Source organism: Achroia grisella, unplaced genomic scaffold, assembly GCF_030625045.1.
Source record: "Achroia grisella isolate CSIRO2021 unplaced genomic scaffold, CSIRO_AGI_Agris_v1 utg413, whole genome shotgun sequence".
Lineage (NCBI taxonomy): Eukaryota > Metazoa > Arthropoda > Insecta > Lepidoptera > Pyralidae > Achroia > Achroia grisella.
Window position 1 is genome coordinate 2,582,288 of NW_026712846.1, and position 27,405 is coordinate 2,609,692.

Below are 27,405 nucleotides of genomic sequence, written 5' to 3' on the forward strand. Positions count from 1 at the left end.
CAAACAGTCAAATTTAGGCATTTGTATCTACTAGGTACAGATGAAGATATAATTTTGTATAGGATTTTATATCTTAAGATGGAGTCAAGAACAAGGTCTACAGAACAGGCGACTATGAAACAAGTCAGCATGTACGTGTACATTAGTACTTAATTCAAAGAAATTTAATTGCTAATTGATTCAATGAAATCTGTTAATAAAAAAATCGGTTGATTTGACAATCTCATCATTCTAGCAGTCGTGTCGGCCTAAAGTATGAATGATAGAGTAACATCTGACAATCGAGTGCTCAGAATCACAGCTCTAATGTCCCTATAATAAAGTCTTGATTCGAATGAACGCAAACAGTTATACGCATAATTACACGCCCTGCACACAAGTACCAAAGCGAAAAATGGCTTATCTATTAGTGGAATTGACTCACCGGGTTGTGCTAATTTGATATTTACCAATAAATGCCAAAGTTTTGGCAAGTCTTTATTACGAGAGCGTATTCAGTGAGCATTATATGTTAATAAATAAATATTTACAATACCTTTAAAATCAGACATAACAAAGATAGAGTTTGACCTTCTGTGTCTGCCAGAATTGATAATATACTAATAGTTAGTGACACGCCCGTCTTCGCACGTGTAGATAGAGATTAATTAGTAAATTATACGAAGGTCTATAATAGTATCACCGAATATATTGTGGGTAATAATGCGTACTATTAAACGTACTATTAATGATTCTATAGGCTCAGTTCTGATTTTGGTTTCATTATTACAATTATTGTAGGGATATCTACTTTATTTTTTAAATAAACACTTCATATTACTCGCTGTTAACATTGCGTCTTATATGTTAAAATCTGTTAGGCGTTTTTTGTGTTTATCAGTTACAATAAAATAAAGAGATCTTTCCATTTTATATAGAAAATACTGAAACGATTTATATTTGCAATTCAAGTGAGCAATAGTTTTCTATAAGAATTCATAGAATGCAGTCAGTAATTTAGCAACAGGTTTCTTCCAACAATTCTGCAAGTTGATTTCATTTCAAAATTCATTTTGTGCACGCACGCCGGTTCCGTTGACTTGACTTCTCTTACAAACATTAGGTATACAACGAGTAACAGAATTAACCAAATTCCTGAAAGTAGATTGTTCAGAATCAGATATCTGATACATAAATCAATATCAGCTTTGAATCGTTAGAAAAATAACCCTTATTACAAGGACAAATGATTTTCTTACGATTGATATATATCTACCGTAATTTGCAGTTAGCGTTAACACCGAGGAAATTTCATTTATCCTTATATATGTTATTTAATTAGAACTAAAAGAATTATAAATTTGAAAATATTTGTAATCGGCACACTACGATCATTTTTCTAATTAGGGTGTAAAAACATTGGATTTATTCGTCACAGGTTGTAGAAATTATCCGAGCACGATTTTTTAACTACTTAATTTGACTTACTTTATCTTCATCGCCAATTCTATTACTTTATGATTGAATTTTTATAGTGGCAATTACGATAGCCCATGGCAACAGGTTGGTATAAAATCGACATGCTCCATCGATCAACTTTCACTTGGCTTGAATAAATGACAAACTGCCGCTGGAATTAAGCGGCCTTAAAATTCTTCCCTCTTTAAAACAGCTTTTAAATAAAAATTAGACTTACGCTGCAAATTTATGAAATTGCTTTTTTACTATCTGTTTACCTAAATCGTTAAAGTTAAGCGTCTAATTTAGATTGTAATTTTGAAAGTAGGTATTGTATATTTCTTATTTTCGAATAAAAACGAATTTTTATATGATATAGAGATTAAGAATTTAATATGAGATAAACCTGAACTGAGCTGTTATTTAAATGATAATGTCATAAGTAGGTAGTACTATGATGCACGGAAAATATACATAATATTCTGAATTGTAGTTAGTTACAATTAATTGTCACACTTCACGAGTTTGCGCCATGTATACACCGGCCTTGGTCGTGCCAATATGTCGCGTTTTGAGTCGAGATTGAGTATTGTCTCAAATGTCGACCCGTTTAATCTACCTAAGTAGGGTACTTACGTACAAATTTATTATAACTCAACAGATCGTCCCGACTTACCGAACGTAATATTGTGCCAAAGATACGACTTTTAAGCATCTTTACACGTTGTAAATTATAAATACGTGAATTAGAATTTCCAATAATGAATGAATTCACTTAATTTACATGACTCTTTGAAATCTAAGTTAAACATAATTTATTTATATAGTACACTTTTTATCACTATTAGGTAGGGGTAACGTCCAATTCGGCTAGATACTTCAGTTGATAAATAGTGCCAAGAATCTCAACTTAATTTTTTTAATATCATGATTAATTATTTTATTCAGTTACACATACTATCCTGAATAAAAGCTACAAAGGATAGGATAGATAGAATTTTTCTCAGACAACCCCCAATGCACAGAACTTGTCTATCATTAGCGAGTAGCTAATCTTAATTTGCAATTTATTATATAAGTATGCAAGTTACAAATTAAGAAAATACAACTTAACTAAAAAGAATAGTTCCCTATGTTACTATACAATAACAGAATTGTTTGTCATAGTCAACGGACATCAGCCAAACGGAGAAAATTTTCAATTTATAATTTTTTAATAGAAACGGGAAATAATTGGTGCTGCTTAAAAAGGTAAGGGAGAAAAAGTTAGTAAGGCATAAGTGATACGCAATTGAAGTTATAAAAAACATATACATATGTATTTAGATATGAGCGAGAATAATAATTAAAGCAGATTAAAAATATATCGCTTAGTTTAGAAGCCTTCTATAGTTTTCTATCCGTGCATCCGGTTGCACCTGAGTCTACGCAGACAGGTTTTGATGACGCGTTCAAAACTTGTTACACGAGTCATTTATTCCTACTACGCGATGTTTGAGAATATAAAATATGAATACATAAATAATTCATTGATATGATTAATCAGTAGGTAGGTACCTACTCACTTTTAAAAGAATTTTATGGAAACTAATAGAAATTTTAGTGCTGCGTTTTTACCGTGTATTTAAATTGCATCCTTATAGTATACGTACATTGTATAATAAGAAAGAACAAATTTAATTAATATAATTTTTGATGAGATTAATGATATAGTTTCTAGACTTTCCGTTATTTTTATTTATTTAAAAATATATACCAACTCGTAAGTATTACCTCGTAAGTATTGATTTAAAAAATCTTTTAATTCTTCAGTGTTCCTTTTTCTTTTTTTTTACAAATTATAATTTAAATACTATTTTGTTTTGAATAATAAGCAATTTTTTAATATTTATTCTGTTTTCGTATTTTACGTAATTTAAAAAGATCTTAAAAAGAATTGAAGTGTTTTAGGATTTATTTTTTAAATATTAATGAATCCGTACTTTTTACTTAATTAAAATAAATAGTATATTATATTAAATAATATATTTGACATGAACCTTGAATAAAAATACTTGCCTACTAGTAAATTTAATATCTACTTAGCCACTAGATATTTTGTTGATAAGACAATCAACTTATGCAACTTAATACAAATATCAACTGTCATACTTGATAAGATAATGATAACGATAGTAAATTTTCTAATAATAATACAATGTGATAAAGGAAATAAGTACATCCATCGAATAAAATACTGTGAGTTATACCGCATTAAAATTGATTACTCAACAACGTGTAAAAAAAATTGCAGTCTTTACAACAGTTGTTGCGAAAGCATGATCTTGTCAATAAAATATATTTTATTGATATAGCTACCAATACGACAAATATAGATACTAACAAATAATCGTATTAAACATAATTAACAGGTATTTGATAAAAAATATATATTATACCTAAAATATTGTACCACACTTGAATAAGTAAATATCTCTTAACATTTTGCCTTATGATGGTTGCACGTTTTCTTCCCAGTCATACTCATGAATAGAAATATTTGTATCCATGAGCATGGCTGGTTGGATTCTATGATAGTACAGGCCGTGGATATACTATGGAACTATATAGTGCTACATTTATAGGTATTTTTTTCTTCTTGCTCGTTCTTCTTATGATGAGACTGCTTTCCGTAGGAGCGGTAGATTAAAAAAATGTAATGACTATTCAAAAGTGCTTCAATGTAAGTTTATTTGAATAAATGATTTTCTATTCTATTCTAATCTATAATTACTATTTTTCAAAGTTCATTCAGTTTCAAGACATTAAGTAACTCTTTATAGATCTAGATATTGATATTTAAGTACAGTTGTACTTAAATATCAATATCTAGATAAATCTGACGCTTTACTTACAATATCGTTCCTAATTGACCGACACGTAATTGCTAATTAACATAATCACATCTTCGCATGACCTATTACGATAATAATACTTCAATCACAATATATCAAAAAGAACATTGGTGCCAATTATCTAGGTATAAAAAAACACTTTTTTATCAGTCTAAGATAGACAAGTATATTTAATTACTGCACAATTGATACAATTTTTTTATTTTTTAATATAGATAATAATATTACCCCTTATAAATACAGAGAACTTGATAGTCGGCTATTTTTATACTGTGGAAATCTTCTCCAAGAACACACTTGTGGAGGAGAGAGGATATGTGAATAACATACACCTGCTATCTTGTTTTACTAGATATGAGCCGCAATATAACTTATTTGCTTCAGCTGCATGTATATTTTTATAAGGTTAAACTACGATTATTTAAAGTCGCTATTTTCTATTTTCATAAACTTCATCAATTCTCTGAACGGAATGCAAAAAAAATTAGAAAATATTGAGGCATGACATCTTAATCCTCTGGAATAGCAACGAAGTGCTGATCATATACACTCACCATAAGGCGAGCCATCAACCTGTGTATATTAGTACAAATTCCGAGTCACATCGAGGTAGCTCATAGGACAGGCATGCGAGCAACAAATAGTTCAATATATAGATCATCAATAAACATATTATATCATAGCAATTAACTTTTAGGTTTTTTTTTTTATTGTATGTATTAATGTAATTATGTAATTATTAATGTAATTAATTTTAGGTAGTTGAAAGATTATATATTATTTTGAGTTTAAAATTGAAAATTAAATTATACTCGTTATTGATAAGAAATATAACTCGTTATATAAAAAGAAAAATATATAGATCTGAACAAACATATATTGTTAAAATCTTTATATTGATCTTACACGACTGTAACTAGATCAAAAGGTCATATCAGTGGGCAGATCCTATCGTACTCGGAAATCGACAATCTTCATTATTAGTTATTTCATAATTAACGTGATTATGACTCCTTCTTTTAATTGAGGTCGCGGCCCTACAATTATATGATCAATCAATTATTACAAGTCTTATGTTCATAACTGTAAAGTTCAAAATATCAAGATATAATGACTGGTCGTTGATGTAGCATATATTAGGAAATCTTTAATAGACGTATAGGTTATTTGCAATTGCAGTGAGTGCTCTTAGCAGTTTTGACAGCTCACTTGCTAGTAAATGGTCACCGTCACCCAAAATGTACAGTATGGTGTGACTGTTGCAAACTCTGCACATTTTTATATATTTATTTTTGTACCATTTTGAATGTAGTTTGTTAACAGTTTTTATACATTGTTTGATTAATATCATATATACTTACATTCATTGTATTGTCCACAATGACTTAGGTATTAAATGATATATAAATACGTACGGTAAAAATTATTATTACTGTTTCTGTTTATAAAATTTTTAATTACAAACAATAGTACTAATATATCTATAATTACATTCTGAAATATTTTATTTTAAGTAGTTATACAATTTTAAATATTGTCGTCATATTTTACAGTAGTTAATACTGTATCTGTTTGTACATTAGATATAATATATATAACATATATGTATGTATATTTTACAAAGAAGTATATAACAGAACGTAGGTACAGTTCTATTTTAATAAGGATAATTCAATTATAGCAATGTGATATATTTATAATTAAATAGTACCTATTTATTTAACCAAACACAATATTTCATAACATCATGTTTTCAATAACGAGTATTATACAAATTTTATAAGGAAACATCATTAACTAACAAAATATTACAGGCACATCCGTGAAAAGTGATGTTTAATTGAAATATTTTCAAGCATTTTTCATACATCAACACAGTGATTTTTGAGGAAGGTTTAAGTGTAGGTATACTTTTTTAATGTTTTGTGCAAATAGATTGCATTCGAAGCCGAGACGCGTCGTCAGTATAATTTTAAAACTACCTTACTAGTAATAGAAATCATATTTATTCATAAACTTGATATAAATACTTATGAATAGTCATTTCTATATATCTTTTATTCTATCACACTCATTAGTACTTTCGGTTGGGGCCTGGTGATCTGTATTACAGTTTATATATATTTCAGACACCAGCATATTGATTAGAATGATAAATTTAAGCATTTTATTATAAAAAATACTACATGTATCGATGCCATCCATGTTTTTGAGGAGAAATAAACTAATTGATATATTGTAATAGTAAACATAGAAAATCTAAGAGAACGTATTATTTTATATATGTTAACAAGATTGTGTGTTCACATAAGTAAATTCTATGTCTACGTGGAGATATGACAATGCTATTTTTGTTATCACCATCAGATTTAATGTCGTTAAGTTCAACAAAAAGTTCGAGCTATTTTCATCTCAGTCCACGTGTAGGTATTTATTCAGAGCACAAAAAATAAATGGTGCCTAGAGTCTGTACATCACGACACTGGTTCACGCAGTTTAAACTATTCCAACCGGTTTTGTCTACATTGTATCCAGTATATTTCGTTCCACCTACGTCATTGTATTTGGAGACTTTTTTATTTCAGACAATAGTGCAGATTATATACAGACTGTACGCCTATCCGTACTAATAATATAAATGTAAGAGTGCCCATCTGTGTGTAAGTATGTAACCTCTAAACCTATTTCACGTTATACGACTTGGTATCAGCAGTCATGTATCTTATTATTATTATTAATATTATAAACGCGAAAGTTTGTAAGTATGGATAGATGTTTGTTAATCTTTCACGCAAAAACTACTGAACCGATTTTGATGAAACTTTACAGTAATATAGCGTATACATCAGAATAACATATAGGTTATAATTTCTATTACCTGACTATAGAATAAAATTGCTGTCTAATAGATGTATCTGTCTGTTTATTATAATTTTGATATAAGGATAGCTGATACGAGGACGGAGATAGGTTACATATATTATATTCCAAAAATTGATCCTGAGATGAAATGGGGGATGAATAGTTGTAACAGCTAATACTTGTATATAAAGTCAAAGGTTTGCTTGTGTTTAAACATGTTAATCTTTGCAACTACCAGTCGTATATGTTAAAATATTTTGCCATGTGATAACTAATTTGTTTTGTACGGTTTGTATGTACATTAAACATAATGTGACCCTTACAAGACCAACTAAAAGAAAAAAAATGAGAATATCTGAAACCACTAAACGAAAAAGAAGTAATAATGCGGGCATGTCATAAGATGCCATACAGTGACTCGGGGAAAGACGGCGGCCGATATTTCTTTTAAATTAAACGACGAGTGAAACCGCAGGGCACGACTAGTTTTTCCAACGATCATACGAAACGAGTTCTTTTCAGGGACTGAGTGTGAATAGACAACAACATGAGGTGTAACTTAACGACCCTAATTGGCTTTGAGTGAAAGGTCATCGACCGTTGCAGTGACTTCACGAAAAATATTACATACCTACTGGAACTTTAGAGCCATCTAGCGACTAATGTCGATGTTAAATCGTGACATTTCTATTTGTGTGTGTAATAGATGATATGGTATATCGATAGTCACAGGCATCAGCTGCAGTTTGAATATGACAGGTGTGGTAATTTTCATTGTTGAGGTTTTATATTAATTTAATTTTTTATTTCATTATTTTCTTAAAACTAGCCGTCGGCATACGTAGTGAAAGAGAGGAAAGTGAGTAAAAGAGAGGAAAAAGAGATGGTAATTTTCTTTTTATTGACTAATCGCTTTCTTTACTACACTTATATACTGACATTATATGCGAAACTGTGCGTCTGTCTGTTACATTTTCACTATTAAACTACTTAACTGATCTTGATGAAATTTCAATTCAAGATTGATGTGTATTTTATTTCAAAGCTAATATTTAATGGGTTGAAATAAGCTGTGAATATTTGTATAGAAGTTGCGGGTAATAACTAGTCCTTGATATTATAACTGTGAAAGTATGTCTGTCTGTTTGTTACCTTATACGGCAAAGCGATTGAAAAGATCTTAAGAAAATTTTATTTGAAGGTAGATTGTATCACGAGGGTGGACATAGTCTATCTAAAAACAGCAGATATTAATATATATCCGCGCTATGTGTAATATTAACATTTGACCTTAATGTAGTACCTAATTGTTACTGTTATCGTATGATAAGTTATCCTCATATCAGTAGTATTATATCTACTAGGTAGGTACCTACAGTTATGTACATTAGTGTGTGGGATTATATAATACTTTTCAAAAAATAATAGGTACACACACATAAAGATGTACAGAGTGCAACAAAATTTTGCGAATTATGAAATATCTTTGTTACTGTCATTTACTTATTTATGTTTTCCACACATCGCACACTCGACAAGAAACTTTTATACTACAAAAACATTATTTCGACTTTAAATTCTTAACACTAAAGTAGATTTCATATTTCTTGAGTTAATGTTATTTAATTTATTCTTAAGCGTGCTTATTATCTATTGTTAATTTTAAATTTCCTTCTGCAGTAGATAAGCTAGGAGAGCTAATCAGTCTCCATTCAGTCGATCCCAAATATGATTATTGCTTAATGCAGTAGATTACTTGTATCATGGCATAATTAAATATAATTTAAAACATATAATAATTTCATTATACTTTTGTTTACATAAATGTATCATATCCATACTGATGGTGTAATCTATCGAGGATCTATCTCTGGAGTCAATACGGACGAACATTTCAGAGCATTTTTGAAACAACAGATAGCTTATGACTTCTTCGTAATACAATCTACATATAAGCACGCATAATTTCATAAAGATATTAGTATAGAGTATGGATTTGGTTAAATAATACTCCTATCCGACTTACTAGTAGGAGACGAGGTTTCATGTAAGTTTTACGAGGTTAAATGTTTTCATTTATATTTATCAGTTGTATAGGACCCACATAGCACCTAAGGCATGTAATGTGTAGTATATGTGGATGGTTATAAGGACAGAGGAAGGCCGAAAAAGAGATAGACAGTCTGAAAGATGATATGAGAAGAGATTGAGTGAATAAAGAGACGACTGCGAACAAGGATGAATGGAATTATGCAGGGTTATTATAATTATTGTTTAGTTACATATAATGTAACATTATTGTATCGCTCTCGTTACCGTTTGTCAATTTATGTAATCAAAAAGAAGCAAAATTGGACAGAGGTCAATTAAACATATTTTGTGGTTTCCTTATTGATCAAGCTAATGAATATTCAGTAGATTATAGATAGAACGATTAAGATTAACCTCAATTTATGTTCTCAAATCTCCAGTAGATATCTATCAATAGAATTTATATATATCTATGCAGTGGAACATACAATTATCTTCTTTGAATTCAATATTATTATATTTAGTTTATTTTTTTAAATACAATCGCTTTCACCTTATACAAATTGAATTAAATACTTTAGTATTTGTTTATAGTCACAGTGACAGTTCCAAAAATATATTACCATATATGTTAAATATATAATATTGCCATGTAAGAACCAACAACCAAAAACGTTAAATATTAAATAAAAAGGGTCATCCATCCAACTATTAATATGTAAATATTGAAAAAAAAAAAAATAATAATTTTCGAATACGTTGATGCTATACACGTATTAAAACTTTTGACAAACCTGTACAAATCGACAATGTTACCTCTCATTGAAACAATTCAATGATTTCTTTCAACAATTTAATTTCGTTCTTTATTTACGAGTAGGTATATGCAATAATAGATATCGATCCGCTGTTGTCTATATTTTCAAATATTGCAAAGTACTGTAGCCAATTCGCGTGTTACCAACAAATATACAATGTGCAATCTGACTAAATAAAGTACATTCATTCAATAATATGAAATTTTATATTTCCGCAATAAGCAGTTTGGGTCGCAACACTGAGCCGCGATTGCTCGAGTCATTTCACTAAATCCAATACATTTTTTATTCATGAAACGATTGACGTTTGTATGTTAATTCACAGCGTAGGTCCCGGCTTGAACGGATGAAATATTGAATTATTGCCGAAAGTCGGGGATATATAGGAGCTCTGGCCGATATTAATCCGTCGGCTGCCCTCAGCTGGCAGGAATTCAAATAAATCGGGACCGTGACAAACAAGACAAATAAATCAATCAGAGAAAGGTGGCGGTGCAGCTATTGCAGTCCTCAACCGACACTCCACACTCCCCTTCTGTTCGGTATATCAAAAATTTGTATTCGGAAATTTATTGCTAAGCCTAACTAAACTCGTTACGAGTTTCTGCTAAAGAAATGTTACTTATAAGTTTTGATTTATAGGAAGGTGTGTATATTTTTCTTATCAACAAATTCAAAATTCGAAGTGTGTTGTTGTAAATTACTTTCAATAAAATATACAACGAAAATATTATATGAAAATAGACAAAGTGAATGTTATTTTTCAGTCATTGTGAATTCACTTGCAGACGGGGTAAATATGTAGACATTTTGTTAGTTTATCATTCATTTGCAGACTTTACGCAGACACCCGTGTTAAATAGAATTGCATATTAATTAGTGCATTTAATTTTTCATGTAAGCGACTGCAAATTATGTTTAATAAACTTATCATATAATTGAAAATATTTTCAAAATTTGTTATATTAATTTATTTATTAAAGGTCAATACATACTACAATTAAGCTAAACTCGATGTCTTTGTGTTTTTAGGAAAAGACGTCAATAATAGTTTTTTTAATTTTATTTCATATTTTTTAGATTTTTATCTGAAATCTACTATCAAGGGAAATATCAGTATTATGTTCAATAGACATTTTTTTTGTACTTGTACTCTGAACGAAATACCCCTCAATATGTAAAGAATACCCCTCAATAAAAATTATTTTGATCTATTTTTAGATATAAATTTCTAATAATCAGTGAATATATAGGAAATATTTTCCTGTAAAAGTATGATAGTGCTGATACAGTATAGAAATATATTTAGCTACGAATTACGTAACATTACTTATTATGTAGTGTACCTAATGTATAGATAACGGAAATATAGTTTATATAATACAAAATAAGGTGTCACTTACGCAGTAAAATAATTCATTAACAATAATCAGGAATCAAGCTATCTGCGTATCTCTGTATTTATACACCAGCAAAAAATTCCCGAGACCCGAAGTCAATTCCGATATCATTTAAATAAACCACATCAAGGCCAATACAATATGGACCTCCTACCACGACTTGTAAATACATCAAATGTCGCGATTCTATCGCTTCCACAACTTACATTGTCGCTTCAAATCTCAGAAGATTACAAATTATAATATACTCAACCAGCAATAGAGATAAGATTTATGAGTTTATAAAATTTGATAATAGAAATATTACCAAGTGCGACGTCACTCGTTGCTGAGGCTGATAAGATATGAAGGCATGTACCTACTTTATATTAGTTGGTCGAGTTTCATTCGAATACTTATATTAATAACTTTCTAAGTAGAGAGTTTATTAAAGGAGATAATTATCGGTTTATGACTTCCCCTAAGGGATATGCGAAGAATGTAGGTGTACTTCTATGCTAAGAATACAGCTTTCTATTCTGAGAAGATTGCAAACAGGATTATTAGAAACAGTTTTTTTACACAATACTTGTACCTATGTCTCCACTGATATATCAGATGGTATGTATGTATATATAAATATATTGATAAAAGTGCCGAAGTTATCACTTGCTCGACAATATCTAAATAAATATATCTGAACATCTGACATATTATTGATGACATTCAGTTTGACTTCCACACGGTTTTCTTTGATACCATCGTGGCCAATTCTTACCACTCTAATTTGGTAATACTCGTATATGCATAGCACCATACAGATAACATAATATTACATAGCACCATGGACATTACAAAATTCGTTCTAACACTCATTCATTATCATCCTATAATTTTATTGCCATTTCTTAAGATAAGGTTGACTCTTCAAAACAGAACACCATATGGAAAATAAGCAACTTTATGATAGAAATAAGCAAAACAGTGATTCAGGTAGACGACTTTTTTATATGTAGTAATGGTGTTTACAAATCTGACAATTATTGAATATATCGCGATATACCAAACGAAAGACTTAGGACAAAAACGAAATTGCAGCTTGTATAACAATAATAAGAATGCGACAGCCCTACAGGTGTAACATGCGTTGTTTTGGATCACATTTCTAAGAACGTGAGATAATTATTGTGTGTTTACTATGTTACTACAAGTCAACACTACTCGTGTTATTTAATACCCAACGCCCATTGACAAGAATGCCAAAGCTTGAAGAATAAAAAGATGATGTAAATTGAGTTTCAATTTCTAATGCGTCAATGTTTCCGCATTGTGATTTTGGTACAGTCACCCTGGTTTTTATATAGCAAAGTTATTTTTTGGTTATGCAAACATGTACTAACACAAACATATTTTCGTGGAGTATGTAGTATTACATTTTGACATACAAATTTTGTGTAACGATATGTTACACAAAATACTAATAATATTTGTATTTGTATTTTTAAATGTGCTTGTTACATAATTATGACTAAATGTATAATATTTTGATTGAAAAACAATGTCAGTACCATCGATGTTATCTGTTAAAATTATTTCTTCTATGGGTCCAAAAATTTAATTTTATTTACGTATTAAAGTTAAATAGCAAGAAACTTAGTTCAATAACTTATTGTTATAAGTCGTTCCGCTTGTATGTAAACACTGATTTTATAAGGCTTACAGTAATTCATTTTATATAAGTAAGAAATTTTCTGCTCTTTATGTGATGTATGCAATTTATTAATAAAATTTGTGTGACGCCTGTTAATTTTCAATTATACCATATAATACCACGCTATTTTTATTGGTAGCAGATGTTTTATTGAAATGTAGAGACTGTCTTTAAAACTATGAATAATAATATGACTAATTTGTACAAAAAAATATTAAATATTAGCTTATTCATATATTAATTTTAAAATACATATTCTAATTTTTAATAGATGTTAGATCAAATGAAGCACCTTTTTTTTATAAATGGCGTTTCATTAAGTAAATGTTATTAATAACAATTTTCAATTGTACTAAATTAGAATCAATGTGTTTATGGTTATCTATGAAGAGTTTGACTATTGCTTGTTGTAATTTAAGTAGTAAGATTCAGAACTGCAACTGTGAAAATAGTATAATATCAGATTTTAAACTATTTTAAATAAGAATTGTATTTTTTACTTACAATTCTTAATTAAAATAGTTTAAAACTGTTACGTAAATAAGTTTCATATTATTATTGTAGTGCCTTTTTTGTTTAGAAGTACTGTAAGTACTCAAGAAATTATATTAGTTTAAAACTTCTAAATACTAGATTACATATAACAAAATAGAATATAATAAATCTTTATTGCTAACTATGGGTATATTAATTTGTAGGTGGTATCATAATATATATAGTACATGTATCAAGAGTTACACCCTATCGGACATGCAACAACAACAAATGTAATTTAAGATATAATTTTATAATTGCTTCAAATCCATCCTGAATAAAAATAAATGTCTTTATGAATAAGACTGTACATTGTTCGTATCAGTCGAATTCCAAGAACAAAACATAATTTGAAGTTTACTACGTTACATACAAGTGGATGTTGTACGAGTATGTGTACGTTTTTTAACCGACTGAAAAAATGGAGTAGGTACTCAATTGAACTAAGTGTCTTAGTCAATAATTATGAATCGATTTGGATGATTCTCAATTTAGTGAAACATGTAACATATGGTTTAATCTCATACGTACTTTATACCGACTAGGATAATGTTGGAGATCATTAATATTTCTTATTTTCTGAATAAAGAAAATTAATAAAAATTTATAATATAATTTTTCTGTGTTTTTATTCAGGTGTTTTGTATTGGACTTTATTCCCTAAACCTGCAGAGTATATTATCCTACAGATATTTTTTGCGGTTGTAAATTTGTATATAAGCTCTACCATCGACTTCCTATCAATCACTCATGTCATTAGTATTTTATAAAGACTATTTGTTTACAAACAGCGTTGTCCTACCAGCCGATGGACGTTTTATCAAACGCCGAAGGCAAACTAAACATTGCCTAGTCTTTTGTTAAAGCGACATATAAATGGACATTTCCAACCAAATACTGACAAGAGATACATGCCAATCCTTTTTATTTCATATCAGTAAACAAAGGTAATGTGAAAAGAGGCTAACAACAAAGAGCACTATTGAAGTCTTTGGGAACAGGACTTTTAAGGTCTTCAGATCACGTAGACTAAATGGTAGACGTATGAAGTCAGTCACATGATGGCGGCACAGAGGGCTATATATTATATATAAGCTTGAGTACCAACCAAATCTAGAACGTGGAGTTACTCAAATAAAAACTTAAAAAATTGCAAAAGAACATAATAACTATCACCAGACTTAGCACACAAAGTACCTACTTGGGATTATCGTGAGTCCATGCAACGTTTACAAGTTCCCAAAATGATTACGAGATAATAAAAGCTTTTACTCTGTACATGTTAATCTCTATGGAGGACAGTTTGAGGACATTTGGGGGCTCTGACTTCGGAGCTCAGTCACAGCAATTATCGATAAGATGGAGTAGCGACCTCATATAAGAATTTGCCTGCTGCTACTAACCGTAATTAAATAAAGTATTTTTTTATACTAGTGTTAACTATATAGAGTATATAAATACAAATATCAGTACTAATTGTAAGATGTGGCGCAATAGGGTTATTTGATACCTACAGAATTGCGTTTGCGCATAATAACGTTTATTACACGTGTCAGGATCTACCTGTGTGAAAATTGCTTGCTTTACTACAGCAAAATAGAAGGTACCCTTTAATATTATTAATTCAAACTTTATTCTTTTCTTATTTTTCCAGATATCATAAAGTAAAAATGTACTAGCAGCATCCCGTGGCCGAAGTAGCTTAAACTTAGGTTAAAAGTACTGTACTTAACAATTTAAGATATTATCTATCTGTGTACAAAATTTAATTGAAATCCTTTCAGTAATTTAGGGTTCAGTAACTTTTGCTTTTATATTAGTAGAATTTAGATAGTAGCTAGTTACATAATTTCAAGTGTCGTTAAACTCCATACAATAGTTTACGTGTTATGAATACTAAGGTAGACAACCAAAAAATATTTTAATTTGCACAACGTTGCGTTGCAAACTCTGACTTAGTGGTGGGAGAAGGATTGTTAGTAATGTAGACTCATGACCCCATAGGTGGCAATGTACCAAGGCAGATTAACATCCACGAAATAACCCATGGAAACCATCGTCATTAAGTCCTGGTGAATTTGTCATGATGGGCTAACTGACTTGACCTCGTTTATCTTATCTTCCTCCACTGGTGCCCCGTCAGCGTAAACCGTTAGCATAGGTGGGTGCACCATTCCATTAGCATTCATAAAAAACTGACTTACTATACTATAATATATTACTACAAATGACTATAACTTAATACTATACCAGCACTGCAGAAGCGTTATTATTATTAGTTTAATATTTTCAATAATTTCAATCACTTAGATAAGATTGACCTTTCCTCTCTATTACATAGTCACGTGCAATTATAATAAGTAAACATTGTATTACATTGTCATATTGACATTATATACAATTTTGACAGCACCCTCAGATATATCGCATTTACATGTATTTTATAATAAATTGAAGTTAATTTCTGACCATAAATTAAGTACTGTACGATCCAATTCATGGCAATTTTACAATAAATATTTATATTTCAAAAAATTATCATTAGATTTTATTTTAGCATTAGATTTTATTTTTGCAGGAGGGTGCAAATTAATATTATTAACATTCATAATTTTGAGTATAACGTTTGTGGCGACTACGTCGCTTTCTTAGTTCATGTCTGCGGTATGCCACAGACAACGTAATAGCAGGTACAACGCAGTTATCTATGGTAAATACGCAAAATGCATTGATTTACATATATTATTACACATAATGATACAATACAATATATTTCATAAAGACAATAGCTAAAGATTTAATATGAGTTTTTCCAAATATCGAACAATACACAAACAATAACCCATTATTTAATGAACCTACTTGTTAGTTTTATCTAATAAATTTACCCACCGTACGTACTTATACTGTCATATTATTACTAATAATTGATTGGGATTGAATTGAATTTGAACTGAATGAGTGTAAATTATTGTGTTTTCTAGAATATTTTTATTTACATTATAAAATCGTGTGCGTGGGCACCGCCATCTCGTCCATTTCAAACGCCATGCCACGCAGTTTGCTTTGTAGGTTGTGTTTTGGTGGAAGGGTGAGATATGCCAGTCAAATTACAATATTACAATGCATACCAATGCATAAGGTACCATGAAAACGAGACGCAATGCATGAAAATGCATACCAATGCATAAGGTACCATGAAAACGAGCTGCCACCTACCATCAGGTGAGTGGACAGCTCACCTGATGGTAGGCGGTACCTTTGCTGTTTCCATTCCAATTACATAAATCTTTATTAAATATTTAATTAGTACCTAGTCATTTACTTTTTACTCAAATGTGTTGCAATTTTCTGTTATAATAGAAGAATGTTATAATAGGACTAGCGGCCCCATTGTTAGCAAGGTATGGTCAGGTGAAAACCGTCATGGTAAATTCGCCACGTTGGGCTAACTGACCTGACTTGTCATCCTTTCAAATAGTAGTCTACTTGTATTCCGCCAGAACAGACCGTTAGCGCAGGCGAGTAGATCACTCTATATTCATACATTAATATTATTAATAGCTTCATCGAATGATAGCTGTGATATATGATAATGATAGCGATAATGGTTTTTTAAGGTTTGGAAATGCACACGTGACACCCCTGGACATTCAGGCTACGGTAACCGCTTACCATCGATCGGTCGTAATGTTTGATACCACTGTGGTACATAAAAAAAATATAAAACAACTGTAACTAGGTATATAAAAACCAATATAACGTTATAAAAAGTTTTTATAATTTACATTTAAAATTGGATATGAAACAGCATTTCACATGACTTTCCATCCCGTCTGTGCATGTAGAACTCGTATGGTACGTGTATGAATGGGCGTCATATTATGTTATCTGCCTCTTAAACTGCTGTGCAAATACAGCATTCAGTGTTATCTGTATTGCAAGATGGCGACCGTGTAAATCAATGTAACCTCAATTACTTATTAAGAATGACTGGAATTTTCCAAAGATTAGTTACCGAGATATTCCGCAGAAAGTTGATAATTACAAAGTTATCAATTTATACCTAAGTTTTTTTAATTACATTATTATATAAACATCTTAACTGTGAAGATCTATACCAGCGTTTGCAAATCCTTTTTACTCATGAAACCATGACCCTACCATTAAAAAATAAAAAATAAACACAGTTTCACTAGTCGTTACCTACGACTTCGTCTGTTTTTAAGACTAAACATTTCTTATGTCATTCTACGTTATAGATTCTATTTTCACGTCAATTTTTATTAATATCCTTTCAGCCGTTTGAGCCGTACAGACAGACAGACGTATGGCTTTATAATATTTAGTAAATGATATAAAGATATGACTGCCAAAAGAATACTGTAATTGAATCTGTATTATTGTAGACATGTACAACCATATTTGAAAATAATACAAGCTGAGTTTCTTGTCAGTCCTTCTGATCTCTAAATCATTCCGACCTGATGGTAGATTTGGCATATCATAAGAATCTGTAATAGACCTACATGAATAAAGATCTTTTGATTGATTTGATTCAATGGTTAATATGTATATGCCTGCACCACTCAAGATGCGTTATTTACAGCTTAAAAACAGTAATCTATAGGATCCATGATCACACCCAAATTATAATCTGTCACAACAACTGCTCAAGACAAATTTAACTGAAACTCTAATTACAGTGGAAATTTTGTAGCCAACGTTCAATAGCATTTAAAGTAATCTATCAATGACAATTTCTAGTTACATTAAAAACTTGTTATATACCGCGGCACCACATGCGTGTAATACTCGCACTTATAGAAATTTAAAGTTTATTCAAAAGTTGTTCATTACAAGATTACAAACAAAAAACTAGAGATAGATTCTCAGTCTTCTTTCACCAGGGACTTGCAACACCGTGTACCATACAAGAAAATTTACCCCTCTAAGACCATCAAGATCAGGCCCAAATGCAGAAAAATACGTTGACCGATCAAGAATCATATCCGGAATGTCTTTAACACAAAGAACAGGCCGCCGTTGCACTAAAGGCCGTTAAAAAATATATAGAGGTAATTACCGGATTTTAAAAAGGTCTTATGTAACGGAAATATTATTAAATGTCCACAGAATCGGTAGTATTAAAGGTGCTATCGACAGAGCAAGGATGTCGAGAGATTTTGTGGAGGTGTGCTAACGGTTCTACATAACGGTTGCGGTCATTTACTATTCAGTTGGACTCGCTGGCGACATCGATATGGGGAATGCGAATTCTGTTCTTAAATCTACGCTATGGCAAATATTTGTGCCAATTTCAAACAACTGAATGGTGGTCGTGTTAGTCTAAACCCAGAATATTTTTATCGAAGCGTGATTCTATGCATCACTGATCAGTTGTATAATTATTCTTATTCTTTTAAAAATTCAGTATATATTAATTTGGTAATTAATAAGTGTTATTATTTTGTGGTTGAACAAAATTAAAAATATGACAACTGTAACCATCTTTATGTGGTGAAATATAGAACTCTACAGATTTGTATATTTAAATATACGAAATCCATAAGAAAATAATGTTCAATGTAAAAGAAAATTACTTATGATTCTCGATTTAAATATTCCTATTTCTAGCCAATCTAACACAGCTAGAAGTACTGCGTTATACAAATAGAAAAAAATATTTGGGATTTACAAATTTTAATACTATAATAATAAAGAATCAATTCTTGCTATTATGACTTATGAGGTTGGTACAAATAACTAAATTGGTATGTACGGAGAGGACCAATAGAATCTTGACTTTACAGTTCAGCCTGTCGGTTGCATCGTATCGGGAGTGTGTTGTAGTTTTATTTCATATGTGAATAGGTAAAAAGAAAATACAAGACTTGGAATACGGAGATACGCACAATTATGAACGATTGTCAAGACATTGACGTGTAATACGAATATACAATATAAGAAGTATAAATTCAAATACAAATTTAGAATAATAAATACCTTTCTGAACGTTTCAGCATATATACTATACTGGCTAATCAGAAGTGGCGTCTGTAGATCCGATTGTACAATATTAATATTTGTTGTCAAATAAAATATTAATTTTATAGACTTTTCAATTCTTTAATATTTTCATAACAACCACATATACTTAGATTTGTATACTCAAACACTTTACACTACCCGTCGACTATAGGTAGAATAGTCATCAATGACACATTTTATGTAAACTATATGTTATTTTTATTTAACCTTTGACTTTTTATATTCTAATATATGACCTAATGAACATAACTAACACTTAGTGTGTTTCCGACTAGCCCACGTGAGCAGTTACATATTAGTTTATCAACTTAAAAAATAGAAGTAAATGCAATTTTTTACATAAATAGTACGAGCCAGTCTATAAAGTTATTCTATTCATGAATAAACTCGCGGGTAAAAACTATGACAAATTGCTGTCAAAATTACGTGATTACTACAAATCAATCCGATTTATTAGATTTTAAATTAAAAATATCGGACTATTACTCTACAAGGCGATGATGGTTAAATTACATTACTACAAAATTTTAGACAAGCGAAAGGAAAAATGATATGGTGATTTCAGTATACGTATCTGTGATAGTATTATAGTTTTATAGATTTATTCAACCTGTTAGACACAAATTTACTCTACATTTTCAGTACTTTTTTAAATTAAGAAAGAAATTACTTATATCATTCTAATTAAAATGATATTGATTTTTCATATAATTAAGGAATCGGCTGCGAGTTGAATGCTCACTTGAAGGTAAGTGACCCCCAGAAACACGGAAATCACGTGACGCTCTCGTTTTAGAGGACTAGGTTGTCAGATGCTTGACATCTGTCATACAAATGACACAAACGACTGTACAAATACTACCTTCAAATGTGATGTAACTTAGTACTCATCATTATTTCTAGAAAATGGGTTTTTCATTAATATAACGTGTATTTCTTGAGCAAAATCTATTATAGGTGATAATAACAGAACTGTAAAAACATGTTGTCCATCTGTACACAGATCACGCGGTAACTATTGGAGGAGTGTATAATAGAAAACTTGGCATAGTAATAACGTATAGCCCTGGTCGAATTTAGAATCGTTATTATTTCGGGAACTGAAATTTTTACTTAGACGTCATGAAATCGAATTTATCTGTTAGTTTATAATTACTTTATTTCTCTTTACATCTACTTATTAACCTGAGTATAACGCATTAAGAATACACCTCAACTATTTATAAAAACTATAAACGTCTGATAAATTTATTTCAGCTATTAATTTAAGCGTTTTAGAACTATGTATATCAATTTAAAGTGCAAGTGTATATGTGTAGGTTATAATTTATTAGCTTATTTAAATCAAAGATACTATAATATAGGGATTTTAAAAATGTCTACATAAAAGACCTTGCATGGGATGTTGAAAATTTAAGACGTCATGTTATGTGATGTTTTGTTTTCATTTTCTCGTTTTTTTTATGTAACATTTACATTATATCTTGTTCTACAAAAGTGTTCAAACATGACGTCAAATTAGTAAAAAATTAATAGAGTAAGAACGATCGATTTAAAAAAGAATCAGCAGAATACGTTCAGATTTGAATCCGATATCGCTAAATTATCTTAAAATATAGTATGAAATATTATTTTTACCGTTGGAAAAACCCCTTGCTGTGATAACTCTTAAGTGTTTTCATAGCGATTTCATATGTATCTATTGAAGGATTGAAAAATATTTTTGAACTATTCGAAAAGAATTAGTAAACCTGTTAATAATTGAAAATTCATTCACCTTGCTTACTTAGGTGTCACATATTAGGTCTCTCTTTCTTTCAAATTAAAAGTATACATATGTTGGATAGAGACGCACGATTTCCACGATTTGCTAATTAATTAGACTTACAATGACATAGTAGATGCTAGTTCGATTCTAGACTTTATATCTACGAATACAGTCTTTACATTTGTATGATGATTTTCCTACTATTGAATGGGCATTGTATGCGTAAACATTAATCAATGCCATGGATACCAATTTGAAGGTCGTCGAGTTCGCGGCTGTACCTAAATCTTCAATAAGCTAGATATTTCGATAGATGAAATCGCTAAGACGCAAATAATGTGAAAAGATTGAAATGAGAAACAGAATTAATCTATTTTTTCGAGTCAACGGCGAAGGCGTGTCAACGTCATGTGACCACACGTTGTGGTTGTAATTTGGATAGTTTTCATAATGTCAAATCCATTGACGGGTTCCGTGGCATCGTTTTACGAGTCGCGCTTTTAGTGTCGGCAATGTACTGAATATATATGGGCTATATCGTTATATAAATTGAGGATTGAGTGTAATAGTGTTTTTTATTATCATTTATATCGGTCGTGTCAGAGCTTGGATTGAGATAGCAAATGCCACTGCGCAGTAAGTACAACGAAATGCGTAGCGCTTCTTACTATAATATACCTAGTGCATTTGTATAGTTTTTTCTGCTTTGACACAATTTTTACAATTCCATATCTAAATACAGAAATAGTGAAGACTTTACGTTTTAATATTATTATTATTGTCTTAAGGAAAATAATTTGGTTTCATTGATAGTAATATTACAATAGTTCTATTTCTTCATGTACTGTTTCATTACAAAAGTGCACTAAAAAATATTAGACACGCTATTTAAAAGATGAATATATTGTACATCAAATATTGTCGTACTATTGAACAATTCAAGGAAATACTTAAAATAATAAATAGCGTCATTCTTGTACGGTAGACGATAATCATGGTACCTACCTACAAGAGGAAAAATTAAGTAATTATTAGAAACCAACATATTTTAATACAATAAATATATATGTACTGTTCTAATGCATGTTAAATCCTTGTATTGAATATTATATTAACGTTATATCATATAAAATAATAATATTGTTGAATTCATATTATGAATACATTTAATGAAACATCTAAAATCAGGATTTTTCCAAATGATACATACAGACATTTATCGTCATAAATGTACCTAATAATACATATGACCTAATATGTAACACATATAATATAAGCAACATAATAAAAAATAACAAATATTCTCATAATTTTGTAGGGATTTTCAACAGATAAACGATTTTTGAAAAACTATAAATCAATGTAAATACGCAACATTAATACGAAATGGCTGATGTCCCATCACGTAGATAGGTGAAAATACATTTGGAACTGACAGTGATAAGTGCGTAAAAGTACGAGATGCATTTAGATGTAACAGCAATGATTTCGTACCCGACTGCGTATGAATGACGTGTTGCTACTATTTCTCAGCAGTGGACTTAAGCCAAAATGAATCACCTGAGGAATGCCCTTAAAAATAATTTTCAAACAAAATAGCTCTTCGTTCGCGGAAAAGCGTCGCAGACAGAATGTAAACAGTTGCAAATAGATAAATCTACTACATAATAATGTCTATAACGATTACTACAAATGTAATGCTAGTTTTATTAAAGATTGATTCAGATTAACAATAATTTATTATAATAATACCAACTACTTAGTTAAATAAAAATTGATTAGACATTAAAATAATCTTTGATACATATCCAATCTCAAAAGCAAATATAATCTTTTCAATTTTTAAAGGTAACACAGTAAACCTCTTTAGTACTATGCCATATGTATTTCCTACAAAATTGAAAGGAATGTTTTGTTTATACTAATTACTATTTGAAATCTATTATAGTATTTAAGGATTATATAAAATAATAATTAGAAAAAAATCCTTACCTTCCATCCAGCAGAAGAGTTGCTATCACCCTTATCCTTAAAGTATGGCACATTTTGAACCATCCACTCGTAGATCTGCGACAACGTTAGCCTATTATCTTGAGCTGAGGTAATGGCCTGTGTTATGAGATCAGCATAGGAAAGGTTGCCCCATGCGTTTCGACGGGAGGAGTTTTTCTTAGTTGTCACCGCTGTGGGCAATGGAGGTGCACCTGAAACAGTGTATTTACTGAGAAAGGCTAAATACATGAAGAAAATTCTAATATACCGCTATATCCCGGAATAGATTGACTTAACCTTGTAATTTTCGTCAGTGAAATCAGAAATGAAATTACAGCATTGAACAATATTTAGTCTGTACACATACAACTTTGTCATTGACGATTCATTATTAATATCGTCAGTGACAAATATACGTTTAAGTATCGAAACGGAATCGCCATTTAATTCAATTCATGAAATCGACTAACGAAGTTCATCGTATTATTAGAAAATTTCACATTTACAAAATGAATCTTAAATTGTGTCAATCGTGACTATTCATAGTAAGTCAGAATTTGTTTTTTTCAATTTTTGTTCAGTTCAATTCATATTTTGTGTGTATACATATTTTTTAATCCAGGTTTGTTCAATGAATAAAATATATATAGTTTTGGTTACTATTTTAGTGTCAGTCAAGCGCAGATAGCTTGCCAGGTCTCAACAACAAATGTTTTTGTATTGCATAATATCGTTTGTTCATCACGAATTCTGCACGGATGTTAACATTTCTTTATATAATTGATTGATTAAGAATTTATTAATTTGTTAGAACTGCCGACTATCATCGTCGTTTATTTGTAAATTAAATTAAGTATGAATGTGTTTCATTCAACGATGCAGTAATTGAGTAGAAAAGAATAAAAAAGCTTTCAATTCAAATAAATGTGCATTTAAGCATTTTTTAGTCGTCATACTTATATTTTGAATTTACCCCTCATTCGGAATACTGTCTCATCACAAGAACAATGAGCAAAAAATTTTAGTGTTGCACTTTTAAATAATTTAGTTGTAACTTGAATTGTTAAGTTAAAATGTGTGAATACAAACCACCAACTAACACTATTTTCTTAGAGTCAAAAGTCAGATATTGAATATTAGTCAGTAAGAACTTGGCTCATAGATAGGATTTTACTCTTATTTCTTTTTCAGTAATTGCATTGTGTTAGTTCATTTAAATTGATTTATAGAGCAATGGAAGAGTTTATTCTAAAAACAACTTAAAATGAACTTAGAATAATGCTGTAATCGAGTGTACAAGAGTTTGGATGAGTTTACAGTGGATTGTTTTGTAAACAATCGGTTTTAAAAGATATTCAAAATAGTGTGAATTTCTAACGCCTGAATGGAGCTATTATGTACGATATATAATTTAGATACTCAAAGGTATCTAATAATGGTACGATCTTTTTATATGTATACATACTATACCATTAGCACGGTCATTTTTTACTAAATATTTCATTCACACACAGAGAATATACGTCCAAGAATCATAGTGACTTATAATTTATTGTCACAATAAATACGATTTTTTACAAATTTGTACATTTCTGTTAATAATATTTTTATAAGTTGTATCTTGTCTAAAAGTGTTATACGTCGTTTCTTTGAACTGTCTTTTAGGAGAACGTGTATATGCCTATTTTTGGTAGTAAGGAATTTTAAATTTGGACTTCTTAACAACTATGTAAGTATTTGATGTCTTAATATAATTTTAGATAAAATGATTTTGTTCTAAATGTCAATTTTAGAGTACATTTTGTAAATTGTAAACTTAGCATCTAGGTAGGTAGCTTTTTATCTATACACTATACTTTGGAACGTAAAATAATAAGTTCATGAGAAATATTTATAATTTTAATACAACAGATTGAATGAACGAGTATAATAGCAGAGCAGGTTAGACGTCCTGTTTTTCTGTAAAATATGGTAAGGATACCTTATTGTTTTTTATTTTCAAAACATTCAATGAAAAATATAGTAGTATATTTGATAAAGAGGTGCATGACGTAGTTAATATAGGATTAAAAAAATATTATAAATTATTTGCTTGAAATCTTATTGATGACGCAGTAATGAGCAGTAGCAGTAAACGTAGACATTGTATTGTAGATATTTGTGAAGCAGAATATTCGTGTATCGTTATTTCTTTTTTTTTTGATACTTTATGTATTATTGTTTATTTTCCGTGAAGATAGGTACTGTATTAGATAACAGTTATTTTCGCGAACTCGCTATCTCTTAGTCTGTTATTGTAAACAAACAAAAATTTGCTACAGTTTTGGGTTGACGTTATGTGAGCGTTATTTTCATTATTTTTATAGCGTATATCATGACTTCTTCAATGTTTTTTGTTATTGGACTCATACACGAACGGGGCGTTGGGACGTGGGCGACCTAAATAGCTGCGCGTATCGCTACCACGACCCCACTATCGCTCAGTTGAACAAGTGATATTTACCGGTCAAATTCTGATTGGAATTCTTCTTGGAGCCCGTCTCATCTCCCGGTTCTATGTAATTGTCTGGCCTTGGCAAAGGCCACGTGTTGGAGCGCGCTCGAGTTTGTGGCTCAAATCCTGCATCGGCCAACTCCCCCAATGGCTCTAATTCACCCACACCTTCTAGTTCTGCAAGCCCGGTCTGTGAAGACCACGGGCTGTGGTAACTGCCGCCCCCTTGTATAGACATTTCTACGCCTCGATTTCGATCAGTGGAATTTTTTGGTAGGTGTGTCGGTCGGAACGCTCACCGGCGCGTGCCGACACCGGCCGTTAGCATCTCAGCGTGCTCTCCTTTCGGATTTTCAACAGATTTCTTTCTATTTCCAGAACGTTGTCGGAGTCGAACCGTGATCCGGAGAGGTTATCTGTCTTGTCCTTATCGGCAATGTTATTCGAAGCCAATAACATGTGGCGTCTCGCTGTTCATAAACAGCGATGTGCGCAGAGAGCTTCAGCCGTCGGGCCGCTCCCGAGAGGCGATTTTCGCTAAATATAAGCGCGGGCGAGGCGGGGGCGGGGCGCGACCACGTGAGCGACTACGCGCCGATTTTCCAATTCATCACTGGCGGGCTAGAAGCGCGATAACCTTGTAACGTGGCTCGAAACACTAAATTCTGTCTCTCATACGTTCATCGTCACCGTCAACGGTCTCTATTATAGATATTACCACTGCGTAAATTCGGGTGTCCTTTCAAGTTCGGTTAACACTTTATAACTTTTCCACTCTGATAAGAGTTATCACTGAGTCTTATTTTCAAATAATATACAAATTGTCTGCTTTTGCGGTAGTCGCGAAAGACACAGAAGGTACACTTTGAAGTTCGTTCGGAAATGTCCACGCGGTGAGCGATAGTACCAACTGCGTAATAAGCCGAGTGTTGCGTAGCGCGGCAAATCGTCCTCGGCCGCGAACGGTCGCACGTACACTGAACTGACTGAGTGAAGCGGAGACGCGAGGCGCGACGCTCGTGCGAATTCCGCTCAGCGGGCGCCGCGATGACCGTGGAGGCGGGAGGGAGGCGGAGGGAGGCGGAGGGCGCTGATAGAGAAGTGGCGTCGTGTGACCGCGCTCGGTTGCCATCTCGGCCACACTCGCCGCCACTCGGTTCGACTTCGCTCACTTTTATAATAGGCCGAAATTCTTTTCACACTTTATCGAAGCATGAGTAGTAGGCAGACTATCATCGGCGTCCTTGAGATCTATGCAGCACGCAGTCTGCAGCGAAGCGTGCACCACACTGATAGTGTGAAATAGCTGTTGTTATCTAAATATTACTGTGGTCATAGTGTGTACACTACAAATATATATCAAACTCTTAAGTAACACCTATAAAACCACTAAGAGAGATTATAAAAAGTCGTCAGGTGGGTCCTCACTTTCTC

The 27,405-nt window shown here is 31.2% G+C and overlaps 1 protein-coding gene across 3 annotated transcripts in view; it reads right to left on the reverse strand.

Annotated features, from left to right (window-relative positions):
• The window catches only part of LOC131844817 (forkhead box protein O), a 117,872-nt gene extending 90,908 nt beyond the window's left edge, over window positions 1-26,964 (reverse strand). For 2 of the 3 annotated variants that reach the window (XM_059193786.1, XM_059193785.1), the window contains exons 1-2: window positions 25,981-26,964; window positions 23,478-23,689 (exon numbers count right to left, since the gene is read on the reverse strand). In XM_059193786.1, coding sequence (XP_059049769.1) covers window positions 23,478-23,689; window positions 25,981-26,209 — 441 coding nt within the window. In that variant the 5' untranslated portion in view covers window positions 26,210-26,964. The remainder of the gene's footprint in view (window positions 1-23,477; window positions 23,690-25,980) is intronic. The other variant, XM_059193788.1, reaches the window with a different exon arrangement.
• Between the last annotated feature and the right edge of the window lie 441 nt (window positions 26,965-27,405).